This window comes from Biomphalaria glabrata, chromosome 11, assembly GCF_947242115.1.
Source record: "Biomphalaria glabrata chromosome 11, xgBioGlab47.1, whole genome shotgun sequence".
Classification (NCBI taxonomy): Eukaryota; Metazoa; Mollusca; class Gastropoda; family Planorbidae; genus Biomphalaria; species Biomphalaria glabrata.
In genome coordinates this window covers 28,117,443-28,140,527 of record NC_074721.1, presented here as the reverse complement: position 1 = coordinate 28,140,527, position 23,085 = coordinate 28,117,443, and the positions used below count along the sequence as shown (strand labels likewise).

The 23,085-nt window shown below is 32.9% G+C and overlaps 1 protein-coding gene across 1 annotated transcript in view; it reads right to left on the bottom strand.

Annotated features, from left to right (window-relative positions):
* Positions 1–1,290: 1,290 nt before the first annotated feature.
* The window catches only part of LOC106060483 (uncharacterized), a 66,703-nt gene continuing 44,908 nt past the window's right edge, over positions 1,291–23,085 (bottom strand). The window contains exons 13-22 of the mRNA XM_056003949.1: positions 21,613–21,667; positions 21,252–21,418; positions 18,280–18,293; positions 15,912–16,630; positions 12,909–12,995; positions 10,472–10,522; positions 6,491–6,541; positions 4,651–4,686; positions 2,818–2,858; positions 1,291–2,692 (exon numbers count right to left, since the gene is read on the bottom strand). Of these exons, the coding sequence (XP_055859924.1) occupies positions 2,827–2,858; positions 4,651–4,686; positions 6,491–6,541; positions 10,472–10,522; positions 12,909–12,995; positions 15,912–16,630; positions 18,280–18,293; positions 21,252–21,418; positions 21,613–21,667 (1,212 nt within the window). The 3' untranslated portion in view covers positions 1,291–2,692; positions 2,818–2,826. The remainder of the gene's footprint in view (positions 2,693–2,817; positions 2,859–4,650; positions 4,687–6,490; positions 6,542–10,471; positions 10,523–12,908; positions 12,996–15,911; positions 16,631–18,279; positions 18,294–21,251; positions 21,419–21,612; positions 21,668–23,085) is intronic.

The following is a 23,085-nucleotide window of genomic DNA, read 5'->3' as shown; positions in this document are numbered from 1 at the left end:
ATTACAAACACAACAAGGTAGACAACTAGAAAAAAAACACAACTTTTTCATTAAAAATAGCTTGCTATATAAAATGAAAAAGATGCTCTTATAAAATTTTTATACTACAAACATTGTTATTCTACTTTCAAAGCTCGCTATAATTTCCATTCGTTTAAAGCGACATAGATTACAAAAATTACAGAATTTGTTATTTAAAATATTATTAATTTTCTATTTAAATAAGAAAAAAAAATTTTCATACACTTTTCACGTTATTAAAATAATAATAAAAATTGGCAAAGTTTTTGATTCCAAAGATAAAGGATAAATTCAGAGTTTCACATGACTACAAAAACCTCTTGCCTTCTTCATATTTTCCATTATCTCTTGCAGACAAAGTCGTTTTAAGCTTGCGGTTCATTTAAGTTTTCTTTCCGTTTTCCTCGCCTGAATTCAGTAATGGCCATCCTTCCAAACTTACATGTTTGTCCCGTAGCCTTTGTGAGAATTCTCTGTCTGCTTTAGAGGCCATCTACTGCCAACTTTTTGTCCTCTATCACAGTGATGGCAATGGAGTTGATATTTATATCACTCACGGGGGTCACCTCGTTAAGCAGTCCTCCTTTAAGCTCGCCTAAAGGATTGTCATTGGTATGCAGTTATCCCCCACAATCAAACCATTAAATTTGGATATTTGTGTTCGTCATCTCTTTTCTTGGCCAACTGTTAACAAGCAGGGTGTCATGTGGCCAGCACAACGACCAATCACCTTTACTTTCCCCAACTAAAGTCAGGTACCCATTAGAGCTGGGTAGACTCAGGGACGCCCTAAAAATCCAGAATTTCAAAATCTCAGTCTTCACCGAGATTCGAAACAAGGACATTAGATTCGAAAGTCAAGCGCTGAAACACTCAGCCACCGCGGCCCCAAACAGATTTCCTTAATATCGTCTACCTCGTAGATTGCAAGGTCTAAAATGTGACTATAATCTAATATTACTTAAATCATTTAATTTTAGTTTAATATTATTTTAGAAAATGTCTATAGAAGAATAAATACGATTTAATCTCCATTCCCTTAATAGTTTAACAAAGAAACTTCTATAGAGTCTTGCAAAAGATCATTAAGATCTTGGATGAAATGAAATAACTCCGTATCTCATATCATCTATAATATAACTCTAATAACATCCTGTTTAGGTGGTCACATATCCTTATGCTATTGCATAAATATAATCAATAGCTTTAAAAATGTAAACAATAACAAATCTATTTTAAATACATAACAAAAAAACATATTTACCTATCACATCAAATAAATTTTATTTAAATCAAAACAGCATATAAAATAATAGTTGTATATATGAAGAAACAGAATGGACTGTCATCTGGCTAAGTGTTCATTAAATACACTGCTTGGTGAATCATGCATATAGAGTTTGAGGCTTAGAAAAATATTTTACTATATTTATATAGCCTTACACTTCAATTTTTTATAGAGACTCAAACTACTTGAAAGGTACAATTCATGCAATAAAACAGTTTGCGATCAGTAGCACCGCAGGCTCTGCCAGGCTGTAGCATGGTGTGCCAAAATCTGCCTAAGGGTCACCTGCTTAAGATTTTTCCTCAGGGTTGTCTCCCGAAGTCTTTTCCAAGGCAAAGGAGGTTTTGATTCAGAGTAGCACGCTATAAAAAGTAGTAATGTTTTTGAGATAGGAAGATAGCTGATTGTTGAAGGTTATTTTCATCTTTTGCAGCTTTCTTATAAGGCTGTCATGGAATACTTTGATACAAAAATGTGCAACAAAAATGTGCTACAAAAATTTGCTATAAAATGTGCTAAAAATTAGGTAAAAAAGTGAGCTTTTATTAAACAGTGGTTTTTCAACATTTCTGTATTAATTCATCTAAGTCTAAGACGTGGGTACTGAAAATCAATAAAACTTCCACCAAAGAAGTGCACTCTCCATTAAAGGCTATCGATTTTAAGACCACGGTAAAAAAAACTCTACTGTAGACAGTAGAGAGTCACTGATATTCGACTGTTGCTCCACAAGTGTATGTTAAGTAAGGATGCGTAACAGATGTGCCCCACCAAATGTATACGTGAATTGACTTCAAAGATAATAGATAAAAGCTTCATATCAAGATAGCTTAATATATTTTACTAAGGTTGCTAGATACAGATCTCAGACTACCAATAAAAAAGCAATAACGGCGAAGACTGGAAAAAAAAAGATTAAAAAAAACTTTAATGGACGACCAGCAAACAATGGTTTTATTTGTTTTGTATGTGAAAACTATGAAGCTCACAGATCGTACTGCGTCATGTCTTAAGGTTTAATACAATTTTAATTATATAGAGAGAAAATAAACTAGGACAAATTTCTACACAAGCTCATTTTCCCTAGCGCTATTAGAGCATGGATTGGGTTGCCTGAGCTAGCTAGAAAAACCAGTGACTTGGTGACATAGGTAGACAAGCCAAGCCAAGCCAAGTTCAAGCGTACTTACCTCTCAACCACGCTTATACAAATAAAACAAAAATAATATATACAATATTTTTATACATGTGCATTCCAATACACGATTGAAATAAAAATTATAATGTTAAAATGATTTTCATTATGTTCCACATTTTACACGTTAAACTTGAATATTGTATTTTTTCAAGGTTTTCCATTTATTCCACATGTTGTAGCAGAGGCTGGGAAAAAAATCATATACTCTTTTTTAGTTACAAATTTAATACATAACAATATTCATTTTACTAAAGCAATGTTACCTAAAAGGGTTATCATAATCATAACATATTTACTGAACAGTACTCACATACAGAGCTCATTTTGGGAAGTTGAACACTTTTCTGATATCTAAAAAAATAAAGTTACATATTGTTATAACTAGATGGTGGTGTGGATAGATAAGTAGTCAACAAACGCAAATTGCCCAGTGCCAGCGCTAGACGGGAGTCAACGTGACGAGTAGCGACGGTCAACCGTGATGAAGATTCATTGCAAACTGGCAGTATCAGTAATTAGAAAAAAAATGTCAAATTGAACGGAAACTAAGTGTCAAGGTGTTTTATGAGACATGAAACTGAACGTTTTATGATGGAAAATTAAAATGTAATGCCTAATTTGAACGACTCCGTTGCGATTGTGGGAATTGGCTTTTTTAAGTGTCAGGACATCATATCTAAATTAACTCAACAACAAAACTACAAGCAAATGAAGATAATTACGTATTTAATATCTGACATAAGTTTAACAGACGAGCATCTAGATTGAATGCTTTAACTTGCAGCGAAATTTTCAGAAGTTGATTTACGAAACATTTCACACATTCCATGAAATAGTATAAGTGTAATATCCACGGGTTTCTAATAAAAGTGATTTATTTTTTATTTAATATTATATTTTTATCATTTCTGTTATGTGGCCCGTGACATGAGTGTCGGAAATTAAAATGTCACTAACTTTTAATGAATTGGGGATCAGATTTTAATTTAATAAATTGATTGGAACACGATTACATGTAAATAGTTTGTGCTATTCCCTAATTTCATAAAAGGACAACAAACCCAAACTTAAGATCTGACAGAACCAAACCTATACTCATTAACGAACCGAACTTGATCTTAAATTACACCAAACCGAACACGAACTTTAATAGTTATGTTCAATTTCCATCTCTAAAATCTAGTCATTCATAAGATAATTCTTTTATCTCCAAAATAATTTCTTCTTCTGTAGTTCTCACAGATAAAATGCATTTCTGTTTACTATTTACAGTCCATATGTACTTTTTTTTCAGTCAAATATAACTATTGTACTATAAAAATGTTGCTCTTCTACAGTTAATATGTAGTTTCTCTACAAACAGAATGTAGTTTCTCTACAAAGAGAATGTAGTTTCTCTACAAAGAGAATGTAGTTTCTCTACAAACAGAATGTAGTTTCTCTACAAAGAGAATGTAGTTTCTCTACAAACAGAATGTAGTTTCTCTACAAACAGAATGTAGTTTCTCTACAAACAGAATGTAGTTCTTCTTGCGTCAAAACGTTGTTCGTCAACAGTTAAAATGCAGTCTTTGTACAGACAAAACATGTCACTTCCACACAGAAATGTAGTTCCTCTACAGACAAAACATGTCACTTCCACACAGAAATGTAGTTCCTCTACAGACAAAACATGTCATTTCCACACAGAAATGTAGTTCCTCTACAGACAAAACATATCACTTCCACACAGAAAATGCAGTTCCTCTACAGACAAAACATGTCACTTCCACACAGAAAATGTAGTTCCTCTACAGACAAAACATATCACTTCCACACAGAAAATGCAGTTCCTCTACAGACAAAACATGTCACTTCCACACAGAAAATGTAGTTCCTCTACAGACAAAACATATCACTTCCACACAGAAAATGCAGTTCCTCTACAGACAAAACATGTCACTTCCACACAGAAAATGCAGTTCCTCTACAGACAAAACATGTCACTTCCACACAGAAAATGTAGTTCCTCTACAGACAAAACATATCACTTCCACACAGAAAATGTAGTTCCTCTACAGACAATATATAGCACTTTTAGAGTCAAACTTTGATACGTATGCTGTTAATAACTTAATAAAAAAAATAAATGTAAAATATTTACCTTTTAATTTACGCTTAGAGAAGTAAGAGCGATATACTGTCGAAAATGAACAAAAATGTTATTTTAAAACCTACACAGTAAAAATGCATTTTTAAACATACACTCATGTGCATTTAACACACATACAAATATTATTTCAAGCGTGCTCTAATAAAAAAGAAGTTCTAAAAAGTATTTGAAATGGCCTCAAAAGACTTATTTAAAATAGAATTCGATCATTAGGTGGTGTTACTTTATTGTCATTTATAAACTTTATTAACATCTGAACTTCTAGTGCTGGTGGTATTCCTTCTGTAATGTGTGTCTATTTAAAAGTGTTAGGCCAACTAACCCAAACATTTCTTAAACAAAATGGATTGATATTTCGGAAACAAAAACATTCAATTATTTTTATCTAAGACCTGGGTTGTGGTTTCAAAATACGGTTTCCAGTGAAGCCCAAAAGCTCAACTTAAAGAGAATTTTCTCACTCAATTCATCAAGTGTCTGTAAATAACAATCATTTTAATGAACTTCGACAATATCTCTTTGAAATGCGTTTAGTAAGGCGTATTGCAAGTATTCCGTCGTTTACAACAGCACGCAAAACGTTTTAAAACGGACTTTTATGTATTATGAATGAACGTAGACAATATCAAGGTGCTTGTTGTGATTCCAGAGTTTTCGATGTTAAATTTCTATCGGTTAAAATAACATTTTATTACCTCATTTTGTTATCGACTTTAAAGTTCAATGGTTTTTAAAAATTTGCGCATCGATTGTTAATTTATCAAAACCTCATTAAGGTAAGCACATAAGAGGTAAGATGCATCATTTATAATAAATATTTATATATATTTATAATTCCAATCCATTCGGTGGTAGAATTGCTTAGTAGGCTTACAAATTCAAAAACTTGATGCTCCAGAGGAAGTTTTAAAAAAATGATTTCGCACATTCATATAATTTCTGTCCATAGATTTCACTAAGATGGAGACTATGTTTTTTTTTTTTAACATTAGAGTATTATATTATTTTATAGTGGAAAATACGATTCTGTATAAAAGTGGTTTTAATTGTCTAACAGAAGCAAGTTTCTCTTTTACAGTGGAAGAATCAGTTTTAATACAAGTGCATCCGTTTTTTAATTGAGAAGTATTCAATTCTTATACTGACTAGAAGTAGAGTAGCAGTCAGATGTTTTACAGAATAGAATGTGATTTCTTACAGAGTACGTTTTTTTTTTCATTGATCAGTATTCGATCCTTATAATGATTCCGTTTTTGAGTAAAGTTTGAATCTTACACAGATGCTGATTTAATTCATTTACAGTAGATAAGTTCATTCTTTCACAGAAGACAAGTCGATTGTTTAGCTGAGGAGGATTCTAAATTTTCAAACTTTCAATTATTCAGTATTTTACGTCAGAGTTTATCCAGTGATCTACGTCTCCTAGACTGGTTTTGGACTGCATTTTGTTTAAAGATTTGTGTTACTCTGCGTAGGCTGGAGGCAATGCAATAATTTATTTAAGCTGTGTTCCGCGTAGAAAACTAGTGTTCCGCGTTATCTAAAAAGGTGTTCCACGAACTATTGAAATATTTGACAACCGTGTAAATCAATCTTTCTTAAATATAAGCTAAGTAATCCTTTAAATATTCAACATTTGTGTTGAAAAAGTTTGGAAAAATTTGGGAAACACTGTTCAATAGTAGCGTCATAAATGGGATGGTATCAATAGAGATTAATTGCGTTGTTCGTTTTGAGTTGAATAAAATAACAACATAATGACATTCTCCTTCCAGGAGAGTTAGAATAAGAATTTTTCATAACAAAAACGTATCTAGGTAACAAAAATTACCTTTTTCAATGTATCCAGAATGTTTCTTTTTATGAAAACCTGATAAAATATCTAGAGAGAAAAACGTGGGAATTAAAAAAAAACATTTAAAATACCAGCATTTTATTTTAGAGAAAATGCGTTACTCATCTTCTAAAATATAAAGCTGAAAGTAAGAAGAATGCATGTATCTATGTTTGTTTGTTTGCATAAATGCAAAAAAGTTTCCTTGATCATGGCGAGTATGTAGTTTATGTTTAATGCCTGACGCCCACAATCGATAAGCCATAAACATGTAAACCAATTTCCACACCCTACTTTTATTTTCGTGGCAAAATGTTTGTAAAAATGTTAATGGAACATTTGCCATGTTTGACAAAGATCTAAATGTCATCAAATACATCAGTAATACCCAATCTAATGCTTCAGACTGCGGGTCATATCCAGCTAGTTTTAAAATAATCGTAGCAATAGTTAATGTTACTTTTCTGGTCTTGCTGTTATGCCCCACTTGTGTGATTAAATTAAATTATAGGACCCGCGCTAATTTTAGGTGTATAAATTATTAAATTAAACAATTTTATAACTTATAACAGATTTCCCGCGGTCTCCTGTTGATTTAGCAGGAGGTCCTGGAAATCTACCTCCTGAAATTGGAAAATATACGAAAAAGTCCTGGAAATATCCGGAAATTATTAAAATCTCATACAAAGCTCCTGAAATATATAAACGAAAGATGCCTTTTTTTTCGCCTCGTAAATTACCTAGGATAACTCCCTCTGTCCGAGTTGCAAAAATAAATGAGTGATCCTTCCATTGTGTCCAAACTCTTGAGCGTGCTCTGTGGCCTCGATAGTTACTACAGAGTAGATTTCCCCCCCCCCCACTTTTTAACGTGAGGTGATATTACAACTGTCCGGCCCTGCTATTTTGTGTCTACGTGTTCTCCCCCCTCTTTTCTTGTTTTCTCGTGGACTATCCGCAGAGTGATCTTTCATTTACTTCTTGCTTGCTTCTCGACCAAACTCTTGAGGGAAGAAGATTATTATATATAGATACATTGAAATTAATTTCTTAATGTGTTAAATAAATCAGTAATGATCTCGTCACATCTAAAGGTTTCTAATACAACTATTCACCATTATACAAGCCAGGTTGGGAAAAACACACATATATGTTTCAACTATATGAAAAAAATTATTTGAGTTCAAAAGCTAAAATATGCAAGAAATAAAACGAGATCCACACTAGTAATACCAGCCACCAACACAGTTACAGCCATAATTACAATCCCAAAAACCTCCGTCATAACCGCTTGTGCATCCGAAGCATAGTTTAAGAAACGGCTTTTCAAACTAGACTATTTAAGGCTTCCAGTGTACCCACTTTCGACTCAAATTGTCTAATTTGTTTTAGGATTGCATTCACCCAGTTTATGTTTTGATGCGTCATTCCAAGTATCTCAAAGATATCAGGTTCTATTTCAAATATAAAGGTGTCAGGATATTCGTCTTTTTTCATCAGAGACTTGCCACAGACATACGTACAGAATGTATTTGTTTCTTTCTAAGTTTTTCAAGCCTCGCAATTTATTTCACCTGTATGTAGTTTAGTTAGTCAAACTTCTTTGTCTTTCTTGTTCTTTCATCTTCTGAGCTGCTTAATCCCATTTGTAGACAATATTTGTTGTCAATTGATGTCAAGCTCTCAACGGAAGAAAATGAACAATTTAATTTTAAAATAACACAAAGTTTCATCTATTTCCAAGAATTAGCCAGAAACCACTGTCTCTTGTTCGTCTCTATCTCTGTCTTCCCCTTGTAAAGTAAAGTTCCCTTCCAGACCTTGTTATCTATGTAGCAAAGTTCATGTGTTAACGAGGGTGTCATGTAGCAAGCAGAACGACCAACTATCCTTTACTTTTCCCCAAATAACGTCAGGTACCCAGAAAGCAAGGCAAATGTATGTGATAAGTATGTATTGAATGGAAATCAACATCTTTCGACCAATCTTGATAAAACTTGGCATAAATGTTTCTTGGACACTATTTCGAACAGTGACTATGTAAACTAGCTTGAGACCATTAAAAAAAATAGTTGCCCAGCTCTTTGAAAATATTACTATTTCATGGATTTAGGTCATATAGCCATATTTATATGATGCAAAAACGAAAGGTAATGCATGTTCCATTTAAATCCAATTTTAAGAACTTCACTTTGCAAATATTGTTTTTTTACTTCGACACACAAAAATACAAAATATCATCCATTCATTTCATTATTTAATAAAACTAAACTTTTTACTTTAACATATGAACATTCTAAATATATTTCAATCATTTCATATTTTAATCCAATTAACCTTCACATTTGTTTTTATGTTTTTTTAAGAAATTATACTTACATACGTTTGCTATAGCTGCGAATTTGCCCAAAGGTTCGATATCGCGCGAGTCTTACATTAGTTACTACCGAAAGGTCACGCATGCACCAAACAGAAAACTTGCTATTCTTAATCAGCTCGATTAGCTATTTTTTTAACTCCATGAATAATATTTTAAAAAAAATTTTCACTCATTCGCTTTATTTCTAACATTATTCTTTTGTTTAATTGTTTCTTATACAATATATTAGTAATATAAACTTAAGACCCTCGTGACGCGGGTAATATCTGGCTAGTAAATAAATAAATATATATATATATTTATTTATATGTATATATATGAAGAGACCCACATTTAGGTGACTGATAGTGAACGCATAAATGTGACGACATAAATCCAAAGCGAGACAGCAGCTTTGCTAGACAGTTGAGGCTAGGCTTTCATAAAGGTGTCATGGTATATGTAGTGGAGTGGATTTATTTTTCAGGAAACACCGGCCACCCCGATATCCACGTGACCCTTCCCCCCTAGATGGCACCTTGTGTCCGCGCATAAAAAGGCAGACAACGTGGGCACTGTCCATTCTACCGGCATCTTTTGTCACAGTAGTGTCCGTATGTTACTGGGCCTACGTCGTCTTTACTCCCTTTTGTGCCTGGTTCTACACCATGTGTTTACGTATGGCTGCAGGTAATCACATTTTACGTATTTATATTAGATTGTAATTTTAATTAGTAGTTTATATAGAATATCACTACCGCGGTTTTTGTTCATGTTGGACTACTCTTTTTTTTAGAAGCCAGCATGTGGATGAATTCATTTATTGAAATGCGTTCCTGTAGTACACTAGACGAAATAGTTCCTATAGAATGCTAACTGTCCATCTTGTAAATGTATTTTTACAACCAGTGTGTAAATACTGGCTTCTAAAAAACAGTGTATTTGTGAGTGTACATATTTGTTCTATTAAATTGTTGTAGTCTTTTGTAAGGAAAGTAAAGAGCGAAACTCTTCAAACAATGTATATATATATATATGTTAGTTTTATGTAGAACAACTAGTTGATTTATTTTTAGAGAACTATGTTGTCATTTATTTTTTTAATGTTTTTGGTGTTCCATATCTCTCTTGTGTTTGTAAAAGGGATGATTGGTTCACACTATAAGATTTTCTTTTTGTTTTTCGTTAGATCTAGTATTTAGGCCTATTAATTATGTTTAGTTTATGTTTATTTGTAATTATGTTTTATGTTTGCCTTTGGCAGGTCTTTAATGTATAATCAACAGTTTGGAATCGTCCTACGAGTTGCCTTCGTCATGTCATTTAGTTCGTTCTGTGCCAAACCCACCACATATATAAAAGTGACTGAGACTAGACTGCTCCCGTTGTGAATTAAACCGTCAAACTTCATACGCCTGTTGGTTGTACCCTCTATTTGAGGAGTTGTATTATTCGTCTGCAAGTCTGTAGTCAAGAACTCGCCAGTAATCTGACACGTACAGAAACACGCAACCTATTCACTGAACAGTACACCTTAAAAAGAAGCAGATTAGACTTCACATATCCACATATATTCAAAAACACTAATTATATTTATTTTTTAAATCCAGAAAGATTACCTTTCATATCTCTTCGTTTCACAACTCGTAATCCTTTAACAACCCATCTATCTGCTCCAAATAAATGAGAAAAAAAAAACATGTAAATATAATCAATAATTGTATATACATATATATATAAGGGTTTGTCGTAATGTGTACATTGAGTGCTTTATCCATTATTTATTGAAACGACGCTTTTTATAGTAACTTATTTTTTATTTTTTTTTTTAGGAATTAAGAGAAATCAAGATTTTTCTAATTTTTTTAAATATTATTTTTTAGTAATGTTATATAATAAAGCTGATATTAATATAAGTATTAAAGTAATGTTGCTTGACTATAGACATAGATCTGTTTTTATGAATTTGAAACATTACAAAGGCATATATAGTGTATATATAGTGTATAGCAATAAATAAACTGTAACATGTCTAAGATTAATTGATGTTTTTTTTTTTAAATAAATGATCTTTTTACCTTCTGAAGAGATTTTTTTATCACAGATTCCTTCTTAACTTAATTAGAACTTATTATACGATTTTTTATAACAATTTCAGACTTTTCGATATATGAGACACATGATATAAAGGTTATTTGATTATGTGGCCCAGGGTTAACGAGGGTATCTAGGAAGTGCAGTAAGACAAGAAAAGCAAAGTTCTGTAAAAATGCGAGTCTGACGAAGGAGAAATGTTTATAATTTAAATAATTATCATACTATTTAAAGGGCTGTTGTAGATAAAAATGTGTTTTTAAAATTACGTCTAGAACAATCATGTTCTCGTATTTCTCAACCAATCCAGTATTTATATTTATATCATTGGGGTAGCCAGGATTACCTGTTTTTTTTATGGTGGGAGTTCTAACACGAAATATATATATATATATATATATATATATATATATCATAATAAAAAATTAGTATGTGTGTGTGTGTGTGTGTTTGAAAATAATTGATCTTCGTTAAATTCTTACCCTTCATTCTTTAGAAATTTTATTGTACCCCAGAAAAGGTTCTTTCTGGAGTAATAAAAAATGTAGACAATGGACACCCTCACCTTTTTTATCAAGGGAGTCTAGGGGAGCGCTGATAGCTCATCAAACTAGACTCGGGGCAAAGCCCCACCACCAAGCACTATTTTCGGTATTTAAAACAAAAACAAATGCATATTCTGCGATATCTTCAGTGTATTATACTGCTATTAATAAATTTTATTTGAAAAACCTAATCTGTTATTTTTACTTATGACTGCAAGTCGTTCAGCGCATTGGCTGACAGCCAGTTGTCTCCACAAAATTAAGTAGCTGGCAATGTCTAAAGCCTCTTCACACATGGCTCTGAGGTCCTCATTGAAAGTGTGGTGGCGAGTTATACAAGGATTTCCCTGTTTTCAGCTTTCCTTGTAATGGCCCCCATGTCATCTTAAGTCTTTGTGGACGTAATTCAATTTATCAGAGAACATGTCCAGCAAATCTCGTGCGACGCTCTGTCACAATCTCATTAAGAGGCAATCTCCAGTTCGAGATAGGATTTCCTTGATTGAGATCAAATCTTAATAACTGACTCTTTAAATTGTATATTATAATCTGGCTCTTTATTATATAAAACACACCATTAAGATTTGAAAAAATAATGTATCCTTTTCATTCTTTGAATAAATACGCAAACCTTATATCTAATTAATGAAAATAAAAGTGATATAATTGCATTTTATTTTTTAAAATTTGCATACTTTATTTTCCGTAATATATATATATATATATATATTGTTATGACATGATTAGGATTAAGTTATTTGTTTCGGGAATTAGGTAAAGTTTTACTTAGTGACGAATGAAGTGATAGATCTTTAAAAAGTAAGAACTCTCTGGGATTTGATGAGACAAGGAGCTTTTCCTATCGAAACAAAGATAAGGATTTTATTGCGCTAGAAGAAGGGACATTTGACGGTTCCCTCTATTGGTATTACACGTTCTTTGTTCAAGTATTGAGTTCAGTGTTACCTCCAGTTAAACTTAGTTACATTTCAAGTACTAGACACCGCGGAAGAGCCTAACAATATATATATATTGTTGTAACCCTGTTCCTCCCTAACTAACCTTTTTTTTCCATGTGCGAACTACAAGATTTTTGTTTATGCTATAAATATGTTAAGAAACTTGAGGTATGAGTTTGCATTTCTTGACTGAGAATTGAGGATTGTTTTATATTGATTAGTAAATCGGAATATGTAAAATTGAGATTGTGACGTTATTTCTTTTTATCGGGGATATCAATTGATCATAATTGGAATGTGGTTCTGTAATTGAGGAGATACCAGCTGTTGGTGAGCTATTTTCTTTAGTTCAATCCCATGTCTATATATATATATATAATAGGCGTAGCCAGGGGGTGTTCCTGGGTTTCCTATACCGACGTTAATGTAAAAGTGAAATTAAAAGCAGAATTCCTTACTTGTAGATGGAAAATCTGGTGAAACAGAAATTCGGCCCACCAATGGACGATATTTTTTTTTATATGCAATCATTGGTTCTGGTATTACTGAAAATATTTTTAAAACAAAAGTAAGACACGTTACTGTCTATCAAATATTTTTAAAACAATAGTAAGACACGTTACTATCTATCAAATATTTTGAAAACAAAAGTAAGACACGTTACTGTCTATCAAATATTTTTAAAACAATAGTAAGACACGTTACTGTCTATCAAATATTTTTAAAACAATAGTAAGACACCTTACTGTCTATCAAATATTTTTAAAAAAATGCGAAAATGCTATTCAGGTATTTATACATTTTATAAATAATAATTAGATTTTGAAGAATAATAAATATAATTTTAAAAGTAAACACACTTACTGTCCTGTAAAAAAGTGATAACAGTTTAATCTTAAATATAGTGTGTACTTTATTTTTTTTTAAATCAAAACTTTAATCTTATCTTAACCTAAACTTCAATCTTACTTTTTGTAAAATAAGCAAATAGTACACCTCAAGCTGCGTTAGTGAAAAAAGCATCTAGCTTTAAACGCCAGAGCAAAGGACATTTAGAAATGACAACTATGCCCTGGGGAAGTATTTAGATTAAATATCTTAGGTACTGGCGTTTACGAACAATAAAAAAGAGATATAATGTATTAACAAGATTAAAAAAAAAGATTAAAAAGAGAGCTTGTGTTATCTTACAAACTGAGATAAGACCCCCGTCGTATCCCTATGAGATCAATATATTTGCAAAGAATTCACAAAAAGGTTATTTTAATATGATTTTCAAAAGAAATAATGTTTCAAACACTCTTTTGGCGTTGTAATACGTTGTTTTTATTCTGTAAAATATTTTACATTTTTTGGATGTTTCTTTAAATTTAAAAATATTTTACTTTCTAGTCCAAACCTCCGCCATAACTTAACAAACTAAAAGCAAATTATTGATAAAGAGATATATTGCACATTTTGGTATGACAATTATCGAATAAATACAATATGTTAGACGAGCGATTTTAGATAATCTTTTGGCTTTAATTTGTAAATAAAAAAAAAGAACAGGTATCGAGTATGTACTTCGTCAACGTCTGATCGATGTCCCAGTACAGTTTAAATTGTGTATTTAAATTAGTAATAAGACATAGAGTAATATTAAAATGCTTGCTCTTTATTGACGTTTGTGTGTATGTGTGTGTGTGTGTGTGCTATAAACGGAAAAGCATATCAAAATTCTGCAGTTCTAAAATTTAAAAGAAACAATGTTTATTAACACTTCCTTTATTTTGTACACCTAATGAAAAAAAAAGCTAGCTCTGTGGCCTTTTAAGTCTCGAGAGACGTTCATTTTCCTTTGCAACTTCTTTTATGACCTAAGAAACCAATCCTTGATGCACAGGTAAGGCATATCTAATAACTAGGCGAAGTTCCATTTTCACCCTTTCCCTTCTACTGCTGTGTATGGTATCTGCAATCTGGGACAATTCCTTTATCTCACTTTTTAGGCGATAGCCATACAGTATGTCTTGTTGAAGTCGACCTTCTGGTATCCTTTGAACTTAGCTAAGTTATCTAAAGAGTCTGCTACTGAAAACACAGCGAAAGTCTTGGCCCTTTGCTCTTTGTAGCAAATCTTCAGAGGTTATTATATTTAAAAATCCGCCTTAGGCATCGGCGGTGGAAGATATTTAGCTTTATTTCCTGCCATGATTAGGTTGGTCATATTTTACTCCCAAATAACAATGTTCTCATCGCACAGGTCTGGTATGCTAAGGCTTTGTTTATCTTAGTCATAAAGGTATTGTCCCACATAGTGCATATTTCACATTTCGTTGGCGTTTCAGTATACGCCAATCACCTAGAAACTGATTACCGGTAACTACCATTCTTTTATTTTAGAGACATACTGCTAGAGATGGAGTGACCTATCTATTATTGAGAAAATCATGGGTGTAAATTTGCGAGTGCCCGGCGGCCATCACGTCGAAACTCGCCTCTCTTTCATATTGACCGGTCCAAAGGATGTAACGCCATCGCTATTTGGGGTCAGGTAGCAGTAGGAGTTTATTAGAGAGCTGTAGTCTTTCTACTGCCCCCCCCTTACCTATGGGCTTCATAACTGGAGTTTTTATTAGGTTCTACTCACTTAGCCTTAGACCTCACAAGGCAGTGAGGCTATTAATCTATAGCTAGGGTTTTGGTTTTGTGGCAGCAGAGCGTATCTGCACGACGTCTGCCATGACTGCCACACATCTTGTGACCACCTCTTCTCCGAGATCCTTGCAGATTTGCATGAGGCTTCAAAGCATCAGTTTCCATCTGTCACCACAAGGAGGTAATGCATATTACTTTCCTTGTAGAAGCTATGTACTGTCAAGAGAGACTTACAAAAGTGCTCAACTTTCACAGATGCTAGCCAGCAGCGGCAACAAGTCAAGCTACCTAATTAGAAACTGCATACAACCTTTACAAAATTTAATTTCACTGTATTTCATACAAGTTACTTTGGTAGAATTATTTAATTTTCAAAGTTTTCTATCTTTTAGAATCATTTGAGGTAAGGCATCCTGCATGGCAATGCTGTTTGCGCAATTGACTTTCTGGATTTATTCGTTCGGATTTAGCGATAGTCCCAGGTTCAAATTCTGCCCCCTCCCATTCCATTAGGACTAAAAAAAAATTAAATAAATAAGTATTGCTTTTATGTAGCGTTACTTGCATGCTCAGGGCACTATTTTTTTTTCTCATTTGTGGACCAGTAGGAGGGGGAAATTATCTAGGAAGTAAATTATCTTCTCTGAAGGAACATCTCAAACATGTAAAATACAACAAAAGATCCCATTTCTTTGAGTTTTTGCATTGACCAATAATATTGTTGTTTTTAATTGTTGATATTATTTAAAATGTATTCACTTAAATTAATAAGTGTATCGACTTTTGTAAATATAGGATTATTTGGGTCATAAAATACTGACCTGTCTGGGTACCAATGTCGCAGTGTTCTTGAGTTTTTTCATTGTTGTATTTTGTGGAATCTGTTTCAGTTTCTTTGTCACAACTTTCTTTTGGTGGTATTTTAGTTTCTTCGTTGTTGTATTTTGTGGAATCTGTTTCAGTTTCTTTGTCACAACTTTCTTTTGGTGGTATTTTAGTTTCTTCGTTGTTGTATTTTATGGAATCTGTTTCAGTTTCTTTGTCACAACTTTCTTTTGGTGGTATTTTAGTTTCTTCGTTGTTGTATTTTGTGGAATCTGTTTCAGTTTCTTTGTCACAACTTTCTTTTGGTGGTATTTTAGTTTCTTCGTTGTTGTATTTTGTGGAATCTGTTTCAGTTTCTTTGTCACAACTTTCTTTTGGTGGTATTTTAGTTTCTTCGTTGTTGTATTTTGTGGAATCTGTTTCAGTTTCTTTGTCACAACTTTCTTTTGGTGGTATTTTAGTTTCTTCGTTGTTGTATTTTGTGGAATCTGTTTCAGTTTCTTTGTCACAACTTTCTTTTGGTGGTATTTTAGTTTCTTCGTTGTTGTATTTTGTGGAATCTGTTTCAATTTCCTTGTCACAACTTTCTTTTGGTGGTATTTTTGTTTTTTCTTCTTTATTTCTTTTTTGGAATTTGTCAGTTACTTTGTTGTAATTTCCAATTGATTGTGATAGAAATTCGTTGTCAGTTATGCTAGTTGTGGATGTTATTGTGCTTAAATAAAAAAAAAAGAAATATATAAATATAAGTACATTAGATCAGTTGTCACGTGATTCGCACTCTCTCTATCCCCCATCTCTCTCTTTCTCATTTTATTTTAAGGCACCTTAACCTCAATAATGTACACTTAAAACGCTATAAAATATAAAAGTGGAACAATAAAAATTAATAACTATCTTTTTTATACATTTGTCATTGAGAAATAAAGAATATATTTTATTTTAAGTCCTATAAACACATTTTAATGTTTTGAAAATGTATAGGTCATATGTTTCATAAAAGGACATAACAAGCATATAAGACTTTGGGCATAAAAATTCTACAAAAATATCCCTTCACCTCTACTTCACCTTTTTTCTCGACTTCCGTCTCGAAATGAATAAAAAATCCTCAATTATTTTATATTTATTGTTTTGCCTGCCTCTTATCTTTTTTCCTGGTACCGTTTCTTGAAAGAAGGTCTTTGTGAGCTCTAACGACCTTGTAATATGACCATATCATTTTGGTATGCATTTTTATACAAGGTTCATCAGGTCGTCCTAATACTAATAGGCAATGTAATCCTGCTTTGAATTTCATCATCTGCTATGCTGTATTTATGGGTGATGCCGTTTAAAACATCTTAAAAAAACTTGGTATGGAAGTAGGTCATATAGCCATTTTTACATGAGAAGAATGGAGAAAGAAGGTTGACAGATCTTGGGTGGCGCCCAGCGGTGCAGCAGACAAAGTGGTAGGTGAAAATGAAGTTCAATGTGAACCTGGCCTGATGTCATATAATGATTATGCCAATGAATAATGGTGTAAAGTTTCAATTTGATCGAGCATATGTGTAATAGAAACTACTTGTAGAAACATTTAATCAGAAAGACAGACAAATGAGTTAACATAAACTTTGCACACACAAAAATAAAGCGTATATAAGCTTTATAAGATATGATTACGATTGAAATAGAAAAGAAACTCAACATACCTTCATTTCAAAAAAGATAAATAATGGATTTAGAAGACTTGGTAGCTATAGAAGGACATGGCGCTAAGGCAGGATTCAAAGAAGTGGGGAAGTCTGAGCCTCTAGGGCCTGTTGATTTTCTCGTGCACGGGTTTGGAGTAATAAGATTAAAAAGGGAAATGGATGGAAGTGGAGATGACTTGACATGGTACAGGAGAAGCTACATTAGCTATATTATCAGGGGCCTAGGAAAGTGGCTTTTTTATGTGAATTTTCTGCTTACTTAGAAAGGGAAGTGGTACTTCAGTGGTATTTTAGCGTTAAAGTCAATTTTCGGAAAGGGTCAATAATTAAAGGCTTTAATAGAAATATATAAATGCTGCGTCGAATTTAGGGAAACTGGGTACATTTTGTGTTTGCGTATTTCAAGATATAAAAGTTAAGTTCCCTTACAGACCTTAAAATCAGTGGTACAATTAATGTTTAGGTCATCTGTTTCTTTGGTTAGCGGTTAACGAACTAATCCCGAATCCCGAAATTTAAATTTCCCTGTCTTAAGCAAGATTCAAACCCAGGACCCCAGCTTCAGAATTTAAGAGTTTAAGCAATTAATAACCAAAGGAATAGCAGAATAAAATTACATTAGTATTGCGATGCTATTTCATGTAGTGTTATTTATTGCACTACTTACCTTTCTTCTAATAACTGAAAAAAAAGTAATTTAACAGGTGACAAAAATTACGTTTTTTTTAAATAAATTTATAATATATATGTTATAATAATAATAATATATATGTTGAATTAAAAATATTTTTAGGTTCTATTTAAAAAAAAAACAATAAGGTCGTGACAATGGAAATTCTCTATTTATATATGTGTCTATGTTTGTTTATTCAATCTTTAGCCACGCAACAAAATAGAAAAAAAAAACAAAAAAAAAACTACATTCTAAATATAGACTCAGAGCCAATAAATAATAGAAGAAAATCCAACATATCTTGGTGTAAAAATAGACCAAAGACTGTCTCTAATACACTTTATGGCAGATTTAAAAGAAAAGGCATCACAAAGATTAAACATAATAAAACACCTAGCAGGAATATCTTAAGTTAAGGCGCAATAGAGCAGCATTAGAAGCTATTAAAAGATACAGAAGGTTGGAGGATGACCATCCATATAAACTACTAACATAAAGAAGTAATGGCGACACTTTCTTTTGTAATCAGCACAGTTGGTCCAACACCCCTAAAAGGGAAAATCAGATGGTTTTGACAATTTTTGATATAATATGTGTTTTGATGTACAGATAATGAATATATGATTCTTTTTTTTTTATTTGCAATTATAACTTAGTAATTGCTGTTTTTCGACGTAATTTTCCTGCGCATCCTAAACAGTCAGACATTAACCGGATTTCTATGTGACGTCACAAATGTGCTTTAATCTATTGACTTATCATTGTATAACAGGAGACCATACAGCATACAGCCATGTCGTCCCACATAACACATAATAATCCTCATCCATGTCGTTATGGTCCCACATAACACATAATAATCCTCATCCATGTCGTCCCACATAACACATAATAATCCTCGTCCATGTCGTTATGGTCCCACATAACACATAATAATCCTCATCCATGTCGTCCCACATAACACATAATAATCCTCGTCCATGTCGTTATGGTCCCACATAACACATAATAATCCTCATCCATGTCGTCCCACATAACACATAATAATCCTCAGCCATGTAGTTATAGTCTTACATAACACTTGATAATCCTCAGCCATGTCGTTATAGTCCCACATAACACATAATAATCATCAGCAATGTCGTCCCACATAAAACACAATAATCCTCAGCCATGTCGTTATAGTCCCACATAACACATAATAATCATCAGCAATGTCGTCCCACATAAAACACAATAATCATCAGCCATGTCGTTATAGTCCCACATAACACATAATAATCATCAGCAATGTCGTCCCACATAAAACACAATAATCATCAGCCATGTCGTCCCACATAAAACACAATAATCATCAGCAAAGTCGTCCCACATAAAACACAATAATCATCAGCAATGTCGTCCCACATAAAACACAATAATCATCAGTAATGTCGTGCCACATAAAACACAATAATCATCAGCAATGTCGTCCCACATAAAACACAATAATCATCAGCAATGTCGTGCCACATAAAACACAATAATCATCAGCCATGTCGTCCCACAAAACACACAATAATCCTCAGCAATGTCGTCCCACATAAAACACAATAATCATCAGCCATGTCGTCCCACATAAAACACAATAATCATCAGCAATGTCGTCTTACATAAAACACAATAATCATCATCAATGTCGTCCCACATAAAACACAATAATCATCAGCAAAGTCGTCCCACATAAAACACAATAATCCTTTGCAATGTCGTGCCACATAAAACACAATAATCATCAGTAATGTCGTCCCACATAAAACACAATAATCATCAGCAATGTCGTCCCACATAAAACACAATAATCCTCAGCAATGTCGTGCCACATAAAACGCAATAATCATCAGCCATGTCGTCCCACATAAAACACAATAATCATCAGCCATGTCGTGCCACATAAAACACAATAATCCTCAGCAATGTCGTGCCACATAAAACACAATAATCCTCAGCCATGTCAACTGGGATCTCAGTTCAGTTACTTTTTGTTAGTGTTGCCTTCAAATCGTCTGCATCATTTTTCATTTCAGACACAAAATATTTTATAAAGCTCAATACTTCACATCTTTATTCTTGAGTTCTTCCTCTATTTTATCTTTCTTACAAATCACTTTCATAGTCTTGTGTTTAACATTTTGTCTCTTTATTCTTCTCCTTTATCGACTAATATATCATTCATGTACGCTTTCATTGACTCTTAAGTTTACCATTCATTGAGTCCTCCATGTAGCTGTCCAGATACTGCTCTATCTCTATTGCAAGGAACAAGCTCTGAGTGTCTCCTTGACGCGGCTAATCATCAGCTCTCTGGTTTGGAGTTCCTACTTCAGCTGTGTGTAGCTCATCTAGCCTCCTGAGCGTTAAAAAATCGCATATCTCACACCAAAGATTGTAAATCTATGTCAAGTACTTAACGAAATTAGACAATTATACATAAGTATAATCAGTAAATAAAAAATCAGATAAAGTCAAAGTGCTGTCGACTTCTCTAGAATATAGCCGAAAATCACTGTCTTTTAATCGTCTTTACATCTGTCCATCCATCACTAGGGTTGATTAGTGCGCTCGTGCGCACTATATGCAAAGGAGCTGAGTTATGAAATCAATGGGGTCCGCCTCTGAGTTTTTGTGATAACACTAACTCTCTCTCTAATCTTGTCCTTCTTCAAGCTACTTCACTTAGCTTCAGAGAAACGCCTGAAGTTGTGAGCTCGGCGTCTCAACGGAAAGGGGAAGGATACCCTTATAAATATATCATTTACTTTGAATCATCTGTGTGGTGTTTTGTTTTTGCTGGTATATGAATTTTGATTAAAAAAAAAATGAAAAAAAAAATATGGATATATTTTATTTGACGATTTTTATGCCCAAATTTGAACTACTATCAAGAAAAAAATAACTAACTTATTCTTATTTATTATTAAACTTACCGATAATGTTCTCCATAATAATACAGCTAATTTAAAATTTTCTGTTATGACTGCATAGATGTAAAGATCGCGTTCTTTGGAATCATTTCCTGTGTTTGAGCTTTGATCATTTGTTTTGTCATAGTTATCGCATCTCAGCTTTTGCTTTTTCTGTTCTCCCTGTTCATCTGTATCAAGTGATATTTTAAATAAAGATAATGCTTTCTAGACATAATATTTATAACGCTTAGTGTTATTAGTAAATTCCATATGTTCCTAAATAATCATTATTTTATTCAAATAATTTATATAAAAACATTATGTTTTAAATTCAAGGCATATTTTTGAATACTTCATATGTAAAAAAAAAAAAAAAAACAACCTTTTGTTTGAAATAAATATATTTCTTTTAGATGGGTTTTGTCTTTCTCTGTATTCTATAAGAAGTAAATTATAACAGATATAATGTTTGCAAACGAATTTTTTTTAAAATATGCATGCATTTTACGTGAACATTTTCAACATTCTTATCACTTATAAGATCAAAATAAAACAACTGTTTATGTGTTTTTTATTTATGCCCTCTTATGCACGTATAGTAAAATACATTTAAGGATTGCTGCTCACGAACAAATATAATATTTTTATTTACATTTACGTAAATTATAAGACTTTAGCGAAGACGGAGACTATTTATAGATTACTGGAATTCCCAGGATAAAAAAAGTAAATTTAAATAAGGAAAAATCTTTAGATTGAGACTTCATAAAATACGAAATATATATATATATATATATATATATATATATATATATATATATATATATATATATATATATATATATATATATATATATATATATATACATATATATATATTATATATATATAGTGTTGTAAACCTGGTGGTGACACAGATGGTGGTAGTGCTGTGTGTTTTTAGCCTACCCAAATAGCCACAGTCCAGCGCAGGACGAGCGGTCAACCGTAACCAGTGACAGTACACGCCAGTGCGGCAAGGACCAGTGTCGTAAATATTACGCACGCAAGTCACGGCGAAAGTGATCAACTGGAGTGGTCAAGAAGGTTCGAGGCAAGTAGAGACACTATATAAGAGCGAGTGTGTCAGAATCACTTCACTTCACGTTACCTCGCAATGTAACCAGTACGAGGCGAAAACAAGCACGGTGTTTGAAGTCAGGCGGAGCAAGGCTAGGTTTTTGGACAGTTAGTGTAATATTGTTGCCAACTGTACAGTGTCTGTAATGTATTTGCAATTGAACTGACTGATACTTTGGAGCCCTGAGTTGTGAGGTTCTTTAGGTTCATTGTGTCGTGTGGTGCAGTTGAAGAGAGCCTGGATAGTAGGAGAGATCGTAACACTATTTATAACCTGAATTGCACGTTTTCATTAGTCTCAAATTATGTGCGCCATAGAGAAAAAAAGAAGATAAGGAAACCAAGGACGCTTTAGATTTTATTTGTTTGGCTCTAGATCTAGTTTCTTAGTGATGATTAAACGTGAAAGTTTATAATCTGTTCGTTGAGGTTATGCATTGTGCACATTGCGCACTGTGATTAGATGCGAGACTGTGACACAAGGCAGAGACACGTTAAAAGATTGAGGAAGTGAAAGATGGTCAATAATAGACGAAAGACGACCCAAGGAAGAGAATCTTGCACGGTTGGTGAGAAGGGTGGTGGAAGAGACCAGAGACGAACGGCGACCCTATGCCAGACAAATTAGAATACCCTTTCGCTCCTGGAATTGCAACACACCTGATTATATGCAAAAGAGATTCCTAAAGAATGTTTTGGGGTCGTTGTCGCCAGCCATAAGAAGAGCAAAATGGCA